Raw genomic sequence first — 22,739 nt, 5'->3', positions numbered from 1 at the left:
CGGTTAAAAAGTCAGGCCCCTCTTTTTCATACAAAAAATTATTATATCTATATAGATCGCTGTATTTATTTAGATAATAATTTCTGGAGATACTTTGATATCGATAGGGCCTGTTTTATCACTTCCTGGTAAGTGCCTGATAGGCTATCCACCACTTAACTAGATAGATGTATTGAGAATCTGTCAAAAAAGTTGTGGATAGTGGATAGTAGGTACTTTATCAGGAAGTGGTGAAACAAGGCCTAAGGGCCTGTTTCACCACTATACTGATAAGGCTATCCACCAATTAACTTGACAGATCAAGTATGGAGAATCTGTCAAAAAAGTTATGAATATTGTGAATAGCTTTATCAGAAAATGGTGAAACAGGCCCTAAATCTATTATTTTATCACAGAAACGTTTATATACAGTTCCTGATATGAATGCGAATGTTAAAACGGAGATTGAGGGTATCTTTATATTATTATTTAGTCCCTTGGTCAAGACATCACGCGTAAACAACTAGATCGATTTTGCTGTTTGGTATAGAGATACTTTGAGACCCGGAAAAGAACATAGGATACATTAATTTTTGTCCCGGAAAAATGTACGGTTACTGCACAAAATTACTTTTATGATTTCCGCGTAAACTATTCAATCGATTTTGATGCATTTTCGTATGGAGATACTTTGAGTCTCACGAAAGTAACAACTTTATAAACTAAAGTCCACGCGATCGAAGTCGCGGGCAACAGCTAGTCTAAAATATGAATAAAATACTTGAGCAAATATACTTTAAAAAACGTGAATTATACATATCTGTCTGTCAACTCTTGACTTACATTTTAAAACCCAAAACAGCTCTGTTATTAAGACTTATCTGTTTATTTGTCTGACCATCTGGATCAGCATAATGGCCACACTGCACCTCTTTCTCGTGCCAACACCTTCTTCAATTGTGGCGACCATAATATTATATTGAGCTATATGTTGGTAAAAATAAAGAAAAAGACCTGTGACCATTTTGATAAAAAATATTAACATGCTTTTATTAGCTTGGGGCTTGGGGCTTGGGGTGTATGTATGTAAATAAATCTTTGAGAACGATTTTTACCTATCTCCAGTAGTCTATGTAATTAGAAACTTTGCATACGTATTAAGAGCCAATGACAATGCTATAATATGTATAATTTTTTTGTAAAAAAAAAATAATTAGAAAAAAAAGCATATTTTTTTACTTTTTTTTCAATTTAAAAGGCTTCGTTCATTGTATGCATAGGAATTTTACGACTAGTAGTCAACTAGTCACGCACAGTCTTTCAGACCATAAAATCGAATAAACGGTTTTAACATGATTAATAACGAACATCGTAGTTCTATAGAAAGATACTTGATCGCCCCGAAATTTAAACAAAAGAAGAAAGAACAGTCCTCAATATTTTTTTAAGTAATGACAAAAACATTGCGGTCTCACAGACACCGCGCGACCGCTCAGACTAATAACAGACAGAACGAGTTAATAAGAGTCTATTGGTTCAGGCAACCTGTAAACTAACATGTGTACGGAACCCGATACGACTGACGCGCCGCCGCGTCCAGTGTCAGATTGACTCGCTACTGTCGACAAACACTGTCATTCTGACGCGGCCCGGCTGTCACACCTGCCACGGGAATAACTACCCTATTCCCAGCTGCTAGAGCTGAGAGTCCTCCGGCGGTGGATATCCGTGCTAAGTGGCGTCGAGTATCACATTTTATTTCGTATCTCCTCACTCTTACTTCGCTTTAATTATTATTAGACTTTTCGTTTAAAATGGCTTTCGTTTAAGCTGAATGTTCATTTGGGAGTAGTTTCGCATGGATAGTGTGGATTGTGTGATACACTGCTGTTTTTCAGTTTCAACCATTGTTTAATTAATTAAGTGTTTGAACATTATTATTGGTTTTATAAAAAAGTAATCTCATAAACTTGACAGTGAAATTACTAATTAAGTATTCGATGTTACTGTCCAGTATTATGTTACTTTTTTCAAAAAGTTTATTTCATACTGTAGCTCTCTAGTAAAGTTAGTAAGATGATATAAAAGTGTTGAACACTTAGATTTTTAAATAGTCGTCTTTTTCGTTTTAGTTTAACCTGTATGTTTTGACCCACAGATTGACTGTCAGTCAAAGCGATCAGAACACGAGTCGAGTTTTAAGTTGAGTCTAATGCGTGCACTGCGATATAACTTTTACCCTATCAGAATGATCAAGCTACATCGCTCAAACAAAAATCGCAAGAGCGTAGTGGCTCCTTCGATTTTGTTAAGTATATTTTCGTAGCCTAATAAGCACATTATTTTTTATAGATAGTATTAATTTAAGAATTATTTTCATCGAATAACCCTCTCACAAACTGTGAAAATCAATGCAGCCGCACGCCCCGGGCGACAGCGCGGCGCGTCGTACACTATTCAAACTTCTTCCATAAATTCTAAACTTGTAAAATAAAGCATATTAGGAGCTACTCATTATTAATCGATAATGCAAATTGAAATGATTAACAAACGACTACTCGAGTACGATGCGCCGTCAAGGACGCATCAAACGATCGAGAATTGCAAAATTGGCCGGATTACCGCCGCATCCCGCAGCCGGACGCAGCCAACCGTGATTAGAGTATTTACACACGGGGGTGACGATTTCTGAGTAAACGCGAGGAACCGATCGAGAGGCACCGAAGTAGCTCGACGCTGACGCCGGCCGAAACCGAGCAAACACTACACCAGACCCCCGACAGACAGACAAACAGGCGCACAGACAAAGAATTCCATAGACAAGACTCATTTTTACCGCTAGACTGACGGAACGTAGCGCTGGAGCGTCTATAGATATTCCTCCTCGACGACACTCCTGCGACTAGTTTGAGATTTTTTATTCATTATATTTTTACCATTTTCAATAAATTTACAAAAGAAAAAATATATTTTAATATTTCAGCTGAAAAATGTGCAAACAAAAATATGTCTTACATATACAAATACATCCGTAATCTTCGCACAAAGCGTGGGGACGCGCTGGTCTTTTGTTGTCATTGTGGGGCGTACGTCGGTCGCTCGGCACTACACTACATTGTAATGTATCATCATGATCAGTCCGTCGACAACACTCGACGATTACGACCTTAGGAAAGAGGGTGTGATGCTAAGTAAACAAAACCCAGATGGAGAGCATTGGCGCCATACGTTATTTCATACTAATTTCGGTGTAAAAAGTAACAGTTTATTAAGGTATTTTAAGGTTTCATATCTAAAATATATTATAAAAAACCCTAGAACTAGTATTTCGCTGTCTGAACTTATGTCTATCTATGGCCCGTCCCTCTGTACTCTGCAATCACTAGCCTGTTGTATCTCCTTTAACTTAATCGCTAGACAGTCCATATATCTACATTATATTATGATGAATAATTGCCACTACAAACAATAAATACTTCAATACTTCGCAGTCAGAAATACTCGTATAATATAGAAAACTAGCTATTTGACCGAGCTTTGCTCGGTATTCGATAAAACACAAATAAAATGACATTTTCCAAAAATTATTCCTAGCTAGATCGATTTATCGCCCCCGAAACCTATAAAAATCGTTGGAGCCGATTCCGAGATTCCAATTATATATTTATATATATACAAGAATTGCTCGTTTAAAGATATAGATAAGTGAGACTCTACTACAATAATTTTTAGCCGTTTTCTAAAACTACAATAATTTTAACATCCAATAATACTCAATAACCATTAACCATACTAATATTAAAAATGGCGAAAGTCTACGTCTATTGCCTCTTCACAATATGTAAGCCGCTGAACTAAATTTAAAATTACGTGCGGAGAAAAGAGAAAAAAAAGTTAAGAAAGTTGATATCATAAAAAAAATCTGCAATGAACAGCTAATTATTCGAAAGCAGCATCAGCAGCATTTCAAAAAAAGACTCACGAAGTTGGGAAATAGAAACGAAGTAACCGAAATTCCTAACGCGACAAGTGCATCCAACTGTCCACACCAATGATATTCTATGTTACTAACGTAACTAGATTGGAAGTTTACGGTAGCAACGCGTTGCCACTTCGAAGATGCCTGCAGGCATATCTCATATACATAATGACATAACGAATATATGACTTGACATTGTCTTTTGAACAAAAAAGTGGTTACGCATTTCTGAGAATCTTTTGTAAGACATTGCTACTCTAGTATTTTAGAAACTCATTGGTCCACACTGTCATAATATAGCGAAACTTCACAATCGCACAAATTAGTGTAACACTACACGTGCTACTTCAATTTGGGCAAAGTCTGTTCAGATTTATTTTACCTCGGCTTTCTACGACTCACGAGAGTGGCTCTTATGTGGTGAACATAAGGTCCTGTGAGGGACAAAATAGCCGCGAATTCGTTGTAGTATGTTGATACACAACGCGGTAATTATACGACGGGCAAACAGCTCGGGTGACGCAATTAGCGCCACGGTTCCGTTACATCCCACCACGTGACTAGTTCTCATACAGAGATGTGTAGGCCCCTCCAAGTTGGGTCATGCTGGACCACCACGATTGGACAACGACTAATTCACATACACTATGCACAAAAATATAAATACCTCTTCACGATAGAAAACCGTGATTTTGAAGACCATGTACCATTATCCTTACGTCTACATCGCAACACCTCATTAAATCTATTGTATTGCTCCATCAAGGGCCAACGTGGAAGAGGTTCATGATATAGGATATTATTATAGGACGAGACACAACCTTGAAATTCAATATTATATTATATTGGGTCTGTTTCACCACTTCCTGATAAAGTGCCGGATAGGCTATCCACAACTTTTTTGACAGATTCTCCGTACTCTTCTGTCAAGTTAAGTGCTGGATATCCTATCCGTTACTTATCAGGAAGTGGTAAAACAGCCCCTAAGTATCTTCAAGCCCTTTAAAGTCATAGTTTAATCGAGATAAAAGGCGGCCAGACACACTTTGTAAAATTAAAAATAACAAAGTTACCAACAAAAACCTATAAACTATAAACATTATTACGGCATACTACGACGTCAAAAGAGAGAAATCGCGACTGAAAATGAACATCTTGACAGCGGCAATTACGGGTAACAAATTAAAACGGTATTTTTACAGCCGCGTCGTTAGTCGAGTAGAGTACCCGTACCCTGTTGACGCCTGACGCAGGGCTGACTTCATTATTACTAAACGATTAACAATCTGAGAAGAATATTAGTAAAGATATTAACTATTTAAGTAGTCAAAGTCAGCTCTGTATTTACCTGTCACGTGACTTTGCCAGTGTGCCGGGCAAAGACAACAAGACAACGTATGTTAAAAGCTATTTATATATTTTTATTTGCTAGAGGGTATGATAACACATTTGTTTAAAATGTAGTTACAAGCTAAATACATCTTTATAACCGTTCGCATCTACAAAACCAAAAGATTTTTCCAGCAACTTTGCTCACACAAACATACGTTTATCCCGCGAGAACCGTAAAGTTATCCGTTACAAAACTGTCCTATATTGTTCCCTAGACTCAAAGCTGTCTAACTTTATTCTAATGTAAAAAAGGACGATTTTCGCATTTATAATATCAATATGAATACAACGCCAAATTGTAACATAAAATGCAAATGTATATCGTCTCCAAGTCCACAATCGTTATTCACTTAGCGCCAAATTTTACGATAAGGAGCCACCCCCACCCTACCCCACCCTCCGCGCTGATCGAATAATGAATTAGCGATCCCAGCGCCCCCGCAGCTGTATCACCGCAAAATGAACCTTCCTCCCTGGTGATAGAGGCGGTGAGGGCCGCAGAACGTTTGCGAGGACTCGGGTATGACATTAGCAATTATAATAGTGTAAGTGCCAGCTCATTTGCGAGATTCTCACGCCATTAGTTCCGTGATGTCTACGTTTGTAATGAGCCGGCGACTTATTGACTCTGCATAGTTTGGTTATTGGTCTGGTAAACAGCAGTTGGTGTAGATTTATACTTTAAGCAGTAAAGATTATGAATTTAAATAAAATGTTTAAATTAACGTAATTAATATTGTATATTGCCATTGTGCCTCTTGTGTGTCTATTCTACTAAAACCCACTCAATTTATAGAGATCATGCATTCCAAATACTTGGTCTCGTGACTCGTCGTTTACACATAGAGAATATAACTCGAAGTTATCAAATTTGTTAATGAATCTGTGCATTCCCTTGGATGTTTGCAACCTTTACCTTTACCACGACAATGTCATCAGTGCAACAAGATTATTGAAGTTTTATTTTTTTTAGTTTTGACGACGTTACCGATCCTACTTTTGATCACTCACACACCCCTCATATTATCGAACAACACAAAACAAAACCTCCACGTTAAAGTAACTGTGAGGCGGTGGAGTGTGCATGTGTGCGCGGCGCCGCCCCCCTCGGCACCGTCTTACCCCTCCCCCCCTCTCCCCCGGCTGTCCCCCCGCCCTCTGCCCCCCCGGGGAAAGCTATAATGTTATTACTCGACCATTATATTTTTCCGGGCGGCTGGCCACCGACAATGCCCCCGCCGCCGGAGTTTCCCATCGCTGTTTGTTTTCCGGTTTGGATAGTCCCCATTGTCGATTGTGTGGTAAAGTAGAACGAAGAGGTTACGGGTACAAAGAGAATACAGTTACCTCGATCTAGATGTCCCGATTAAGTACTCGCATGAGAGAAATCTAATAATTGTTGCGAGATTAAGTTTTGCCATGTAAAGAACATGGCAAGTTTTCATTAGGCAGCAATGATTAATGTCTCTTGTATTTTATTATACATAATTTTCAGGAATCAGTGAACGGTGCAAATCAAGCAATTAACACTAATTTAATTTCAAAGTAGACAAACGATACAAAATCCAGTGCTTAGAACAGTAGGTACTTATACAAGATTATAAAATTTTTAATGGTCATTGGTCAAAGTATTTCCAAATAATATTTATTATCAACTAATGATGGTTGAATGACTTAAGTTATCACTTATCACTATAAAAATCTTAACAAAACTTTTAAAGTCTAGAAATCGACTAACAACATGAATTTATACTAAGTCAGTTTATCCTGTAACTTTATAATACACACTTATAGCTCAAACTGAATAATACCCACATTACAACAGCTACGGAGCTATGTGTATACTGAATATAACTTCAAGCCTTATAAAACTAAAAGACATTAGAGTAGTAACAATTCGGCGGGGTCCTGTGTATTCGCAGCCGCGCGACTCGCCCGCGGCGGCCGCTGTTTGGGCCTATTAGCGACATTTCGACGTCGACTCGCCCGGAGCCTTCCCGCGCGAAACAATTAAATAACGCTCACTAACTCGCTAGATACGACTTAAAAATAATTTAAGGTTATAACATGAATAAATTATATATTGCTGCTGTTGTGTGGAATAAGAGTCGTAAACGAACAGATTAAGCAGAGAGAAAATGACAATTAATGTTGTCTTTGACTTAGCTCCTACAGTAGTATCTAAAAGTTTCTTACACATGTAACATTTTTTTTAAATAAGAAGAAGTCCGACTATATTATTACAAATGCAAAGTTTTTGTCTTATTATGCCTACCCTAATTTTTGTAAAGAAAATTGCGATTTTTACCCGACAAAAATTGTAGCTTTAAAATTTTCATAGTATGTGCTAAGCGTGTAAAATAAATTATATACGCAGCCTTAACTAACTAAATACCAATTAGTATAAAGTTCCCGTCACACAACACCAAATTATAAATATATTAAAAACGTGTTTTCACTTTACATCATTAACCGCTCAACAATATCATTTTCCTCGACCCTCGCTCCAACGACGCCCCGACTCGACTCGCGGCTCATAGACTCACGGACTCAGGGACTCATGACTCATGACTCACGAGTCACGAGCTCGCGGGCTCACCGTCACCCCCGCAATCATCCAATTTGCGGGCAAATCGTCGCGCTCAGCTGGGTACTTCGACAACTTGCTTCGACAATTATTATTGGACACCGAAGTTACAAATTAAAAATGTATGGGATTTAACATACTACGTCAAAATAACATAATGCAAACGATGCATTCAAATTATATCAATTTTTCTTTTATAATTGTAAGGTCGAATTATATCGAATACCAGTTGTTTAAGCACCCTCCCCGGCCAACTTATTACAGCCGCCATTACCGCGCAGACCCTCCGATACAAACACTCCTCGAGGACAGTAAACGCCGGGCTCAAATGTCGAAAATCTTGAAAATATTACAATTGTATGTAATTGGCAGTACAATTTAGACATGCGTAGGAAGCTGCGTATTGAAATGAATATATTTTTGTGATAGTAATATTAGCAGTTCATATTGGATTTTACAGATAATATTGCAATGAAGCCCAGTATAATTTAAAGATAACATTTAATACGTTTTAAATACAAATTTTATGTAAATTATTTGAGGTTTAAAACTTGAAGACCCTAGGTTTAACAACTTTAACAATTCAATTATATAACACAATAAGCACAGCGTAACTGTCCGTTTGCTCAGCCCATAAGGTTTCGTGCTACTAGGACGAGTTGCCGTATTTTTGATAATTTTTATCCAAAAACTCGTCCCATTTTCGTAATATGAAAACAATGTGCGCTTTTATAATTTTGGACATGGCGGTAATATCGTGCACGTTCGTGGTAAGACGAAATTCCCTAGAATTAAAATGTATGGAAATATATGAAGACGCTTTTAAATTTCCGTCGACGATAACTTTTTAACGTGCATGTTAGAGGACATTACGACGTTTACACTTTTCTGAACCGCACAAAACGTCCGCGGTGCATAAAATCAAAAGGGTATTTAACGTACCCAACGTTTTACCGTGGAAGTCATCGTCCACGATAACGTGACGTCCGGAATTATAAAAGCGCACAGTGATGAACTATATCGGTAAAATTAATTACAATTCAATATTAACTCCAAATAATAATTAAAGTGATAAAGGCACGTCATGATTAAATAATTAAAACGAGCACAATTTTAAACAATTACAAATTATGATTACGAAATAAGCAATAAATAAATTAACGAGAACAATCGCAATTCATTGAAATACATTATACCGACAACTATTTTTAGAGCAATTTCGTCTCTATGTTCACGACAATATAAGAGTTATACTTTGAAACTCAGAGGTAAAATAATTCGGAACGGACTAAAGCTGCGCAAAGGCACCAATTAAGCCTTATTGTCTTAATTAAGGAGTTATATGAGGTTTATACAGCTGTTTACACAGTTTGTAAGCTGTGACTTTATGTGACGCAAGAACATTGTAAAAGTGTTAAGATTTCTCAACAATTTAGGGAGTACACTATGTTGTTAGTAGGTACATTATTCAACCCCAGTTTTATCTGTTAACAAAATAACACAAGTAAATCAATAATTAATTTAGAAATGCCCCTTTGTTTTCTTTGTCTTTACGTTAAAACTGCTTAATCTAAATTCAATGTTTGGGATGAGGACTCTTTGAGGTCTTCAAATCGGGAAAAGAACAAAGGATATTTTTATCTGAAAAATGTTTTAATCCCACGATATAGCATTATTATGAAATCAATAATTTGTTACATATCCAAATGTGATGATGTATGATTTATGAATGTATGAATGTGGATATGGACGAACAGTCCATAGACTATTCGTCCATATCCACATTCATAAAAAAAAAATTGTTACATACGAGTTATTCCCTGTTTACTACGTACCTGTCCTTTATTCCTCTATCATTGTATTTCTTATCCAACATATTATGATATAATAATTTATCAAAATTAATATTGATTCGTTCGAATTTCATATTTTATTTATGAAAACAATAAACTGAACCTGCAGAGTGTACTCGGGGTAGACAAGATATCGTATGGCTGAACCAAAAAATGTAAAACCGCGTCCACATTCGACTCGGAACAGGTCCGGGGCACAAAGGTGTCATAATACGGCGAATGGCACAATCGCACAATAGCGTTTTGTGCAGGCCGTGTGAACGTAACCTTACACCGGCCGTGTTGGCCACACATCACACCTACACCGGTTTTGATGGAGTTGCGAGACGATGATACGACAAAAAGTCCGCCCGTCTTAGTACTCGTGAATCATGTGTGTTTCGAAGAAAAAGTTTGTGAAGGCACTGCAGCCGAAGGACGTGTAACGTTAAAGCTTGGCTACATGATGCAGAATATCATTAATATAATTTATACGTGGGAGAGCCATGCTTCGGCACGAATGGGCCGGCTCGACCGGATAAATACCACGTTCTCACAGAAAACCGGCGTGAAACAGCGCTTGCGCTGTGTTTCGCCGAGTGAGTGAGTTTACCGGAGGCCCAATCCCCTACCCTATTCCCCTTCCTACCCTCCCCTATTCCCTTCCCTTCCCTACCCTCCCCTATTACCCTATTCCCTCTTAAAAGGCCGGCAACGCACATGCAGCTCTTCTGATGCTGCGAGTGTCCATGGGCGACGGAAGTTGCTTTCCATCAGGTGACCCGTTTGCTCGTTTGCCCCCATATTTCATTAAAAAAAAAAATAATAAAATATTTGTAGTTCAGCGTGTTAAATTGCAATACAATAACACATTGCAATAACTTGTTGATAAAATTCCGATAGAAAGTAAGCCATAGAAAAACCTTGCTGTTTTTCATTATTTTATTTGCGGGTCTATTATGACTTTTGGTTTCGTACCAAAGTGTAGCTCTGTATTTATCTATGTTTGTTCTATCATAGCGCTAATAGTACTATATCCAATAGTTTATACCTAATTAGCTAAATAATAATTAATATCAAAGAATAAATTGTTTTATCCTAAAGTTTTGTTTATAATATTGTAATTTACATAAAAACGTTTATACATAATTCTGATCTTTAAATATTTTATTTTCTGTTACTTATGTTGTGTTATTTTTTGTTTCATGTAAATGTAGCGGTTCGACAGTTATATTCAGGTAAATACACACACACACCTCGCTCCACAGACGATGGTAAGTGATTATCGTTGCCTTGCCAAATAAACCCATGGAGGAAATATTTGTAGCAATACTGTTTAGTTGTAGAATCATCATTGCAAAAGTATGATATTAGTCCTTTTAATAAACTTAATTAACTCACATTGCTTTTTCATCTTCAGTTAAAAAATTGATAGAACTGTCATCTTGAATAAGCACAACATCAGGATAACATAACTAAACTTGTTTTTATATTCAGATACATTTTATGTTTCAACCTTAACTTTAAATTAACTATATAACGATATAAACCGCGAGAAAAGACACATAAAATTGCTACGTGTAAAGGTCAATTCACACCGCAACGCGACGAGGCGAGGCGAGGCGGCATAAATTTCAATTCAGACCGCAACGTGACATGTAGATGCATTTATAAATTTGTACTGAATTGACAGATTTCGTGAGCGTGAGACGTCTTGCAAATCTGTCAAATCCATACACATTTAGAAATGCATCTACTATCGACTATCGACACAAAAGACATCACTATCGAACGCCGCATATCGATAGATTCGATACACGCCCCTCCCTCGCGCACGCAAATCAAATAAACTTCGGAATTGGCTTGTCGGCGGTAGATTTTGAATTTCTTCTCTCTCTCCACCGCTAATTGTACCCATCCCCTCTCATCCCCATCTCCTCCCCCCCACACGCAGAAGGTATGACGAATGTTAGATTACCTCGGGTGACCACAATCGTATTACTTAAGACGGTTTGCGCAGTCAATGTGCACACGGCTTTACATTTGCGATGAAAAACGTCTGAAACAAATTTTTATTTTAATTTTGCACAAATGTAGAGAGTTATCATTGATTAATTATCATTGTACGGACTCTGCAGGATTTACACGTTAATATGTAGGTAATAGGTTTGTGATATAAATTGGTATTATAGATATTTGAGAGCTACGGCGTAGCCGCCAAGCGTAACGGTATGTGAATAGTGATAACTGCTAACTGATAACATACCTTGCCTGTATTATTTCGGACAGACAAGTATATTTTTTTCGCTTTGTTGAAAACACCGTAAAAATTTACTATAATAATATAAAGGACAATAATAATTATAATGTGCTTTCCACTCAGTATGGTAGGATGTAAGATTTTAACAAACCCCATTTTTGTCTCCATTCTTTGTATGATTTTCACACATTTTTTTTACAAACAGTGTGCACTCTGCCCACGTTTATTGGCTGTTTAGGTAATCGCGGTGCGACGCGGTGTGGCGCGGTGTGGCGGGAAGCAAATCATATCCTGCCGCGGGCGACGCGAATCCGAGATCGCGACAAATTGCCAATTCCACGAATTGCCTCTTGTCAACACGCCACGTGACAACACACAACAACACGCTACAACACACAACAACACGCCACAACATACAACAACACGCCACGCCGCAAATAGACCGATATATTATATTTGTGGGCTGTTGTGATGCAATATAACATAACAGATAGGACCATTTACGCAAATATAATTTGCGTTTGAGAATTTGATAGAATTGTTGAATATATACCTAGCTTACTCCCATCTGAATATAACTAAATATTGCAAAATCCTACGGTAATATTGTTCTTTTGGGAAAAAAGGTATACTTCGCTAATTCAGATTCAGATATTTTAATAATTTGAATTTAACGAACACCGCTAACTGTTCAGCCTGTAAATAGTAGATACGTTTATAAAACTTATCATTGTAATATGCTCAAATAAAATAACATATAATTTTGGTCTTTAACTTAGGTGAATACTTATAAACCACGGATTTGAATAAGGCCTCGTCCTTTTTGCTTTCGAAATGATTTCAGTGCCCCGGGTACCTTTTTAATGAGTAAATCATTCACTTCCGTTAGTAACGCGGTTACGCGTGTAACATTAGTCAATATTTACGTTATTGATGGTGGCGGGCGTAACCGAGTTACGTGTCCTATTACATCCTTACCGTGAGCGAGATCGGGGGTACATGGAGCGCCAGTTACCTGGACTACAACGCAAGTTGTTGAAGAAAGTTTGTCGATCGGTGACTTACAGAATTAAAACTGTTCTTGCCAGATTTGTTTAATCTTATGGCTGGTTTACAGGTAGGTATAGTAGATAAGTAGTCAACTAAATTTTAACTAATGACTTTATACTTACTTAACTAAATTTTAATTTGCTAATTGCTACTAAATTTTGTGTTTACATGCAAATAATAACTTAAAATTAAGTTAAAATGTAGGTAACTACTTATCAACTAAATACGTGTAAACCAGCCATACCATCTGAGTGATCAAACCGCGGAGATAAAATGTTAAAGTCTTCTAGTTTTTGTCGGCTATTTCATCTATCGCGCATGAGGTAAACGTTTAACGATGAAATGATTAATTAGTTAATTACTGTGGTTTTTCTGGAACATTTTATTCGATTATTATGTTATTCTATTTAAGCTCACTCATATTCACAACGCGTACTCACAATTTTATCAAAAGTAAAACTATAAGCGCGATTTAGTTTCCACACAGATATGTATTATGTTTCGACAACGTAATTAATACATAGCTATATACACTTCCTGCTGCACTTATTAGATTTTCACCAGTTAATTGGTCTGATGATGACGATGTCAAGCCCCGGCGATGTAGGGCCGAGTGCGCTATAAACTAACAATTTAAACGAAATGCCACTGAATTCTCACGAGTAGCTTTTCCGAGCGGAGGGTTCCCCGCCCTCCCCACGCCACTCCCGACCCTAACCCCCGGGGATAGAGTGTAAAATCGCGTGTAGGCCGAGCCGTGCCTCCGCATACATTACGCTAACCAAGACGCCATACTTTTGTGGAGGACAACAATACCGCGCGGAGTCGCTTGCCGGTCGATCTTGTACTTAACCTGACATTATTTTGTACAGTAGAAACAGATCTGAACACTGAAAAAGAAATAAAATTTGTTTGATGTTTACGAGAATGTTTATACGTGGGAGAGCCATGCTTCGGCACGAATGGGCCGGCTCGACCGGAGAAATACCACGTTCTCACAGAAAACCGGGGTGAAACATCGCTTGCGCTGTGTTTCGCCTAGTGAGTGAGTTTACCGGAGGCCCAATTCCCTACCCTATTCCCTTCCCTACCCTCCCCTATTCCCTTCCCTTCCCATCCCTTCCTATCCCTACCCTCCCCTATTACCCTATTCCCTCTTAAAAGGCCGGCAACGCACCTGCAGCTCTTCTGATTCTGCGAGTGTCCATGGGCGACGGAAGTTGCTCGTTTGCCCCTTTATTTCATTAAAAAAAAATGTTATTTTCCTATTAGATGGGAAACGGAGTTAATTTTACATTAATTTTACATTCAACTAGGTAGTGTTCTAGTTTATTTATTTTATCCTCATTAGGTACTTGCAGTAGTATTGTTTTAGGCTATTTCACTTTTACAGTCAGTAAATTAAAGACACTTGCGTTTGTTCTAAGCTAAATTACGAGTGATTTGGGATGTTATGTCTAAGTCACTCCAGCAACTAAAATATACAGATTTCCACACAACACAAAAACGATTTCGAACTGTGAAAACGTCAACGGATTGCACGATTTGTGAATGGTTTAGACTTTAGAGTTTAGCTCAAGGGCGTTCTACTGACCACCTTTATGAAAATATTAAAAAGTTAAAGAAATTATACCTTTTATGCTTCCATACTCTCAATAATATACCTATTGAGATCAGAGACAATCTAATGAAGTGATTGCCCCCCCCCCCCCCCCCTGTCCCCGGAGACGGGAGGGGTGGAGGAGCGGGGGGTGTGCTGACGTAAGAGATTGCCTCCTCAACACCGCTGCGCCTCTGGTACCAGATAACGAGATCGGCTTATCAACTCGTTTTATTTTGACTGCCGTTTGAATTGAATTGAGACAAAGGTACAGACATAATAAGAAGGCTTATATAAAAGTTTAGTATGAGATGTATCGATGGTGATTTACATTTAATGCACTTCACATAGAAAGAGAAACTTGTATCAAATCTAATTCTCTACCTCAAGTATCCAGTATTCAAAAATCGCGTTGCATCTAATAACCTGTAAAATATATGAACCCTATATTTAGTTGTGTTGTCACTACTCCACTAGTATTAAATGTCAAGTTGGCCAGTAGGCTCTATAACGATTTAACACAATTTCCGTCAGTGTGCCGCCTCGGATTACGGATATTGGCTGTTTTGAGGTTCTATACTAACTTCAAGTTAAGAATAAGAACGTTTATTTGCAAAAATATGATGTTTAGAAAGCAACTACTACGTTCAAATAAATAATAGTAATAGTAAGATATTATGTTGCACTTTTTGTCGACCACTGGCGGACCACACCAAGACAGCCCCCAAAAAGTTTCGAGTTAATCTTTAGCATGTCCTAGTATCCTGGCTCAAAGTTGCAGTGGTGGAAATGTATTGTAGTGGCTAAATCGCGTAAAAATTACCAATCAAAAAGCCAGACTTACTCATTAGTTTTATTAATAAGAAATTTTCTTTTCTCAATAATTTAAGCAATGAAAATCTCCAAACTAATTAACAGACACAATACACATAGCTATTCTAGTCTACACACATCTGTTTCGAATCGATATGCAAAGCGTTGAGTCTCATTAGACACTTACCTACTTTACCCTGTCTGTGTATCTGTGTGTTTATTATGTGTGTGTGTGTGTGTGTGTGGCCAATCGATTGGCCGGCCGGTAACGATTGGCCGCCGTCTCAAGGTTTCCCCCTCGCATTAATCATGCATTGCCCCGACACGGTACTGAGTAGGTATAAAGACGGTTTGAAGTCATACAATGTTACTGAGAGCAACTTAAAAATACTTCTAACCTCTATAATAGTTCTATACCCATATAGTTGCTCCATGTTTTGCCCTTTTCTGATATGTTAGAAAAATATCTTGTCAGACAAAGACAATTGTGTAACTGTTAAGTCTGTGCACATAGTGGGTGTTTTTTTATGAAATAAGGGAGCAAACGAGCAAACAGGTCACCTGATGGAAAGCAACTTCCGTCGCCCATGGACACTCGTAGCATCAGAAGAGCTGCAGGTGCGTTGCCGGCCTTTTAAGAGGGAATAGAGTAATAGGGGAGGGTAGGGAAGGGAAGGGAATAGGGGTGGGCAGGAACGGGAATTGGGTAGGGGATTTGGCCTCCGGTAAACTCACTCACTCGGCGAAACACAGCGCAAGCGCTGTTTCACGCCGGTTTTCTGTGAGCCCGTGGTATTTCTCCGGTCGAGCCGGCCTATTCCTGCCGAAGCATGGCTCTCCCACGTTTATATTATTTTTATTACTTACTTGGGTCATAAATAATTAGTTTTGAAATCATAGTACAATAAATTTTAAGGACTTGCATGCAAGTGGCGTCTTCAAGTCTCTGTCAAATGTACGGGCCTACGGGGTGACTGGTACCGTACTTGAATTTATAAATCTTTGCCTAAAAATTTTTATATATTAGGTACCATACCATTCAGATCATCACCTGTCTAGCACAGTAATAATATCAATATGTAGTAAGCCAATAGCTATGTCCACACTATGCGCTTTCCTCTTCGATTCTCGTCATCTTCATTGTATTCAACGTTCGTTTGGCGCTTTCAATAATTGAATGCGTTAACGAACGCAACGCCAAAATTGTCATTTTGTTCAGTTGCAGTGTCGGTCAGCTATGTGCGACGAGAACGTTTTACTGGGTGGAATATGTGCGGCTTATTTGGTCATAATAAATTCCAGAAAAAAATAGAACTAAGCAAAAGTTTTGGATATGGTCAGAGTGCATGCGTCGCAGGCATGCCTCACGTACGCTGTTGACTGCGTCATGATGCATGCCCTTGATGAACAAAAAAGGCACACTGTGGACAAAGCTATTTGACACCGGTTCATTGCTTCTTTTTTTTTTAATTATGAAATAAGGGGGCAAACGAGCAAACGGGTCACCTGATGGAAAGCAACTTCCGCCGCCCATGGACACTCGCAGCATCAGAAGAGCTGCAAGTGCGTTGCCGGCCTTTTAAGAGGGAATAGGGTAATAGGGGAGGGTAGGGAAGGGAAGGGAATAGTTGAGGGTAGGGAAGGGAATAGGGTAGGGGTTAGGGGATTGGGCTCCGGTAAACTCACTCACTCGGCGAAACACAGCGCAAGCGCTGTTTCACGCCGGTTTTCTGTGAGAACGTGGTATTTATCCGGTCGAGCCGGCCCATTCGTGCCGAAGCATGGCTCTCCCACGTATAAAGCTTCTTAAGCTTCTGACGGCAAAGAACTGATCCCTTCTGATGCATCCCTTGTAACAGATTGTCCTCATATTGTAATTGTAAAATTGATTGTCTGTTGCATTATTAAACACTTAATTAAATTAAATGTATCCGGGGTCTCGGCGGACCGGCTCGTGCTCCCCCGACGTGCCGTCGCTGACCCGACAACACGCCACACACCCTATCACACGCAGGGCTGCCAAAAATATAATAATCGAAAGCTTTATACTATCAGAGAAATTGATAGGTAGATGGCGGACCTACATAGTTTGGTAGCGTTTTGTCAAACCCAGCTGACATACATTAAATTGACATAATGTGATCAAATGACGTAAGTCTGTCAACTGGTTGTGAATATTTGAGGTTACAAATATTTCTACTCTCAATATGGAGTATATCAGCCGTAGCCCGTATTATTAAAATCTATTTTATGAGGAGACAGGATTAAATAGCGCGACGTGATTGTACATTAATTGCCTTCTCTTTAAAGTTATTATAATTATTTTAAATGAGTCCAATTTAGGTAGTTTAATAATAATTAATATACATTCTTCTGTTACTTATATTATTCTCACCTTAATTCTGTGTTAGATATTGTGTAGCCTATCAGGCTTTTTGTTTAGTTTTGCTTGCATACGAGTATTCGCAGTGTTTGCTTACCAGTCCCAGTATTAAGTTTTTTTCTAAATTAATCTTTAACCTAGGGCATATCTTGCTTTCTAATTTCCAAATTCGCAAACCCTACAGGCCACACACCCTACGAGAATAACTCGCGATTCGTCACGCGCCGAGAACAAGTAAACATCCCCACACGACAATACACCGTACATCGCTCGATACACTCTGAGTTCTGACCTAGAGAGATTAGACTTTTGGCTGCTACTGCTATACAATTCTAAGCTAAAAAAAAAACTCAGGCACGCAGCTAAGATTTTTCTATAGTTGTTGTACAACTAAGATTATATTCTATTGAATATAATAAACAAATAGCTAAGAAGCTCTAAAAATCTTTGACATAATAATATCTAATTGTAGTCATCATCATCTTCTTAGTTTTATATAAGTAGTTTATCTGTATAAATTAGCGATAGATATCTTGGCGTGTCACGCTTGATACTTTGTACAAAAACAGTATATTACACACTAAATGCGCAATGTACAGCACCTCGTCCGAACCGTTCTAAATGTAATTATTGATTGTATTCGTGTATTCAATTTGGGTGTCGTGGGGAGTCCCCGGGGGCCGGGGTGGGGGCTCGGGGGACCACACGCTAATCACGTGATATGTCCCGCTAATCTACCGTTGAAGATGTGTTAACTTGCCGATAAATTTATTTATTAATTTTATTTGTAGGTGGACATAATTGAAGACATGGGATGAAGTGAAACTTACCTACTTCAACATTATTTTGTAATGTTGAAGTAGTTAAGTTACTTATAGCCAGACACATTAGCTGGCATACATATCTAGCTACCTATGCATTGAATCCAAATTTTATTTCAAATCTTTTTCTCGGTCCAGCCTGCATTTATGCAAAAAACGATAGTTTTTGTTAGTTACCCATTTAATCTACATAACCCATTTAATATGCTGAAGGCATATTAAATGGGTTGGCAAATTAACCCATTCATGAACACCGTGCCAATTTGGGAACACTTTGTTTTTAATTGTTTATGAAAAAAATATTGACATTAGGTGAAAAAATCTTACATAACAATAAACTTGAAAGTGTTGTCGTTACGTATAAAATTAAATAGTTTCGTTAAATATTATACATTTATAGCAATATTTGGCTAAATATGCTTTTGAATGACACGTCGAGGTAGTTACCTGTTTGTAATTATTTTATTTTACACGTTAAGTGTATCATCGTAAATAGACATTATTCTTCAATTACAATAAATAATGTATCCTATAAGCACATAACAAGTTTTTTTCAAATCGTTTTTTACCATTTTATAGCAACTGAAACGTTGCTGTACTAATTTTGGTACACTGGCTACATGTATACTAAGAATTTTTTTTTTTTTACATTATTATGATGAATCGCTTACGACTTTATCATGTCACTAACAGCTACCGTGGAATTGAGGAAGCGCTGAATACGATTATCTAAGGTAGTGATGATGCCTTGGAGTAGAAATTGACCATCATTTCACTGGAATCCTGTGTATTTATTGACAAAATGGTTTTGATGATAGATAAATTTCATCAACCTTGCTAAATTTTCAGGAAAAATTGAAGTTCAAAACGTTGCTACTTTTTCGGATTCTGAGGATAGCGGTTATGCATGATGAACCTGCAGCAGGCAGCGAGTTGAGCTTGTCTTAGTTCTAATAAGATTCAAACAACCGCTAATATAATAGCAGTACATACGATTGGCCTAATTGATTAGTGCTAAGTGTTACTTCTTGATGAAGTGTACTCCTTATACTCAGACTTATTCAGCATCGCATAGCCTATTACTAAACTAAAAAATAGCAAACTTTTATAACAACTACTACAAGAAACCACATAGATGATGTGGTCAAAATGGACCAATCAATATTGTTGTATAGAATTGGCATTCATTGCAAAAGTGTTAGCACATAATATGTAATCACACACATGATTGACTTGAGCTTATCGAATGCGTGTCTTTTACATGTTCAGCATAAAGAAGGTGCAATTGACAAGTTATTATTTCATCAAGGCAGAGCTAGATTTTACCTCCCATAATGATCTCGTCAACGTCCTACTCGCCCACTAGCATCCAAAATCGAAAAACTTCGCGTCAAAAGTACTTTCAAACCGTGAATATTAGGTTGTCCGTCATAATAAAAGTCCAAGAGCTTATAAAAAAATCGAAAAAATAATTTGCATTGAGTAGGAATTCTTCACATAAACCCACCTACGCCGACCCCATAAGTGGCCATTGTGCCAATTTGGGTACACCCCTATTATTTTAATAAAATATATATTTTAATTTTTTTTATAATTTTTTTAATTATTTGTATTCCTTACTATTATAAAATTAAGAAGTTTCAATTTTTTTTCTTGCCGTTTTGGTTTGGCTACAAATGGGTTAAGACAATACTTATTTTATGTGGATAGTTTAATTAGTATCAAGTAAGCATTGTTGTTAATTTTGGTATTTTTGTGCAGGTGTATCGTCACTAGAAGCGGCCAAAGACTTCACAGTCGACGGGCTGACGGGGTACAACGGGAAGAAAAAGAAGAAGAAACGTAGACACAGGTAACTACACTTGCATAATGCAGTACCATCTTATTGTCAATGCCATGGTTTTGCAAATAAACGTTCTTATTCTTATTCTCCTTATTCTTACCTCTATATCTAGCTCCACTACTAGAAGGCCTATAGTCTAAACTAGAAACATGGCACAGCAATTCACGGAAAATTTGTTGTGTCATTTTCAAGTTTTGTATTTCATCTCAAAAATCAAAAGGTTGACTGTAGTTCCACAGTCAGTAGTAGTATGTCAACAAAATATAGAAAACCAAATGTTACCAAAAATGCAAACTGTTAAATAATAATTCCACATATAATTTAGCTTTCAACATCTACTTACCATATGAATAAGGATAAAAAGCGGTATATTATACAATTGAAATCTCATTGGTTTATCCAAGCCCACACAAACATGCCATCCAATCTGTTGCAACTCCGTTGTAGTCTGAACACCTCCATGGTCCAGTTTAGGGCGTGGCTCTTGACTCGGAGGTCGTGGGTTCGATTCCCGCGTAGGAAACATGTTATTTCCAAGTTTGGTTAGGAGAATGCAGGCTTATCACCTGATTGTCTGACAAGTAAGATGATGCATGCGTCGGATGGGCATGTAAAAAGTCGGTCCTGCGCCTGATCTCTCGCCAGTCGTGTCGGTCGTCCGTCCCATCCCGTCTGGTTATGAGAGTAAAGGAATAGAGAGTGCTCTTGTGTACTGCGCACTATAAAATTACTCCTGCGTAGCTGGCCTGGATTCAATGAAACCGGCCACGGTCACCGAAACCGGTGTAGGAGCTATTATTATATTATTGCATTCTAAACCTATTTACTGCTGTGTTAACTACTTTTTGCTCTCCAAACCTACTAATTGTTATTTAGATCTTACCTCAGAACAGGGATCTTACCAATGTCGGTGTGTTCCAGCCGCACGATCTTCACGTCGTACCAGCTGGACGAGCTGGAGAAGGCGTTCAAGGACGCGCACTACCCCGACGTGTACGCGCGCGAGATGCTCTCCCTCAAGACGGACCTGCCCGAGGACAGGATACAGGTCAGTCGCATGCAAGTATTAAACACCAGCAGCTTGGGCACCATAGAAAGGTTTATTCTTAGCGGGGCCCCTAGACGATAAATTTCACTGACCGTCTAGGGTTCATATTGAACATTGCGAGCGTTCAATCTGATTTTCAAATAAACTATTCAATAAAATTAAGCTTGATATTGCACAGTAAAATTGCAGTCTAGGGGGCCTCTAACGGTAAGGTAGACACAGTGAATCTGTCATTAGTAAAGGAAATATGTCAGTTTGTCCAACGTCAGCTGTCAGCGATTCTATTCTTTAGCATTTCTACTGTACTAAGCCTGCTGACATTTAAGCCCTTGGCAGGTTTCTGAGATGATGTTGGACAGTCGCATTCCACTACAGCTGTTCAGACTTCAGATACACTTGGAAACTACTAGGTACATGTTATTGTTGATACTTGGACACGTTAACTGTTAACATAATTTATTGATCATTTTACGAGTATAACATCATAACAGTTAAATTACACGCCAAAACAAGGCATGAAACGAGGATGGTTAGAAATAGACGCCTCGCTTACGTCGCCGCTCGATAATGTCCAATTTATTAAATGGCACGGGACAAATTGAGCGTGAAGCGTCTCAAGAAAAAAGCGTTACACAATCCCGCGGTCCGGGGGCCGGGGTCCGGGGGCCGGGGTCCGGGATGTCCGGGATGTCCCGGGGTCCGGGATGTCCCGGGGTCCGGGGGCCGGGGTCCGGGATGTCCCGGGGTCCGGGGAGTCCCGGGGGAGGGTGGGGGCCAACACAACGCCCATTATCACGTCAATTGCCGATTGACGGCGTAACGTGACACCCGCCATTGTGCGTGTAATGAAATAATAAGTTGTGCAACACTACAGCTATCGGATGACGTCGTGTTTTTGTACAACAAGACATTCAATACGGGGTTTGAGACGACGAATTATTTCTTATAATCTAGTTTAAGAAGCTGGTTTGATAATGGTGTTATTTTATAATTAAGAATAGTTACTGATACTAAGATTTCGGTGCTTAATCCAGGGTTTAAATCTTACTTAAGTGGAAGAAAGTATTAATTAGTCAGTAACCATGTACCAGCAACCTGTAGCTATCATTATTAGAATCATTAATGTTTGTAAATGCTTATTCATTAGATACC

General features: G+C 38.4%; 1 protein-coding gene across 1 annotated transcript in view; it reads left to right on the top strand.

Annotated features, from left to right (window-relative positions):
- The window catches only part of LOC121734909 (visual system homeobox 2-like), a 105,058-nt gene that overhangs the window by 37,797 nt on the left and 44,522 nt on the right, over positions 1 to 22,739 (top strand). The window contains exons 3-5 of the mRNA XM_042125539.1: positions 10,987 to 11,007; positions 20,458 to 20,548; positions 21,461 to 21,587. Coding sequence (XP_041981473.1) covers positions 10,987 to 11,007; positions 20,458 to 20,548; positions 21,461 to 21,587 — 239 coding nt within the window. The remainder of the gene's footprint in view (positions 1 to 10,986; positions 11,008 to 20,457; positions 20,549 to 21,460; positions 21,588 to 22,739) is intronic.

Source organism: Aricia agestis, chromosome 16 (genome assembly GCF_905147365.1).
Source record: "Aricia agestis chromosome 16, ilAriAges1.1, whole genome shotgun sequence".
Taxonomy (NCBI): domain Eukaryota; kingdom Metazoa; phylum Arthropoda; class Insecta; order Lepidoptera; family Lycaenidae; genus Aricia; species Aricia agestis.
The sequence above is the reverse complement of the archived record's forward strand: the minus strand, read 5'-3'. Positions and strand labels throughout refer to the sequence as shown.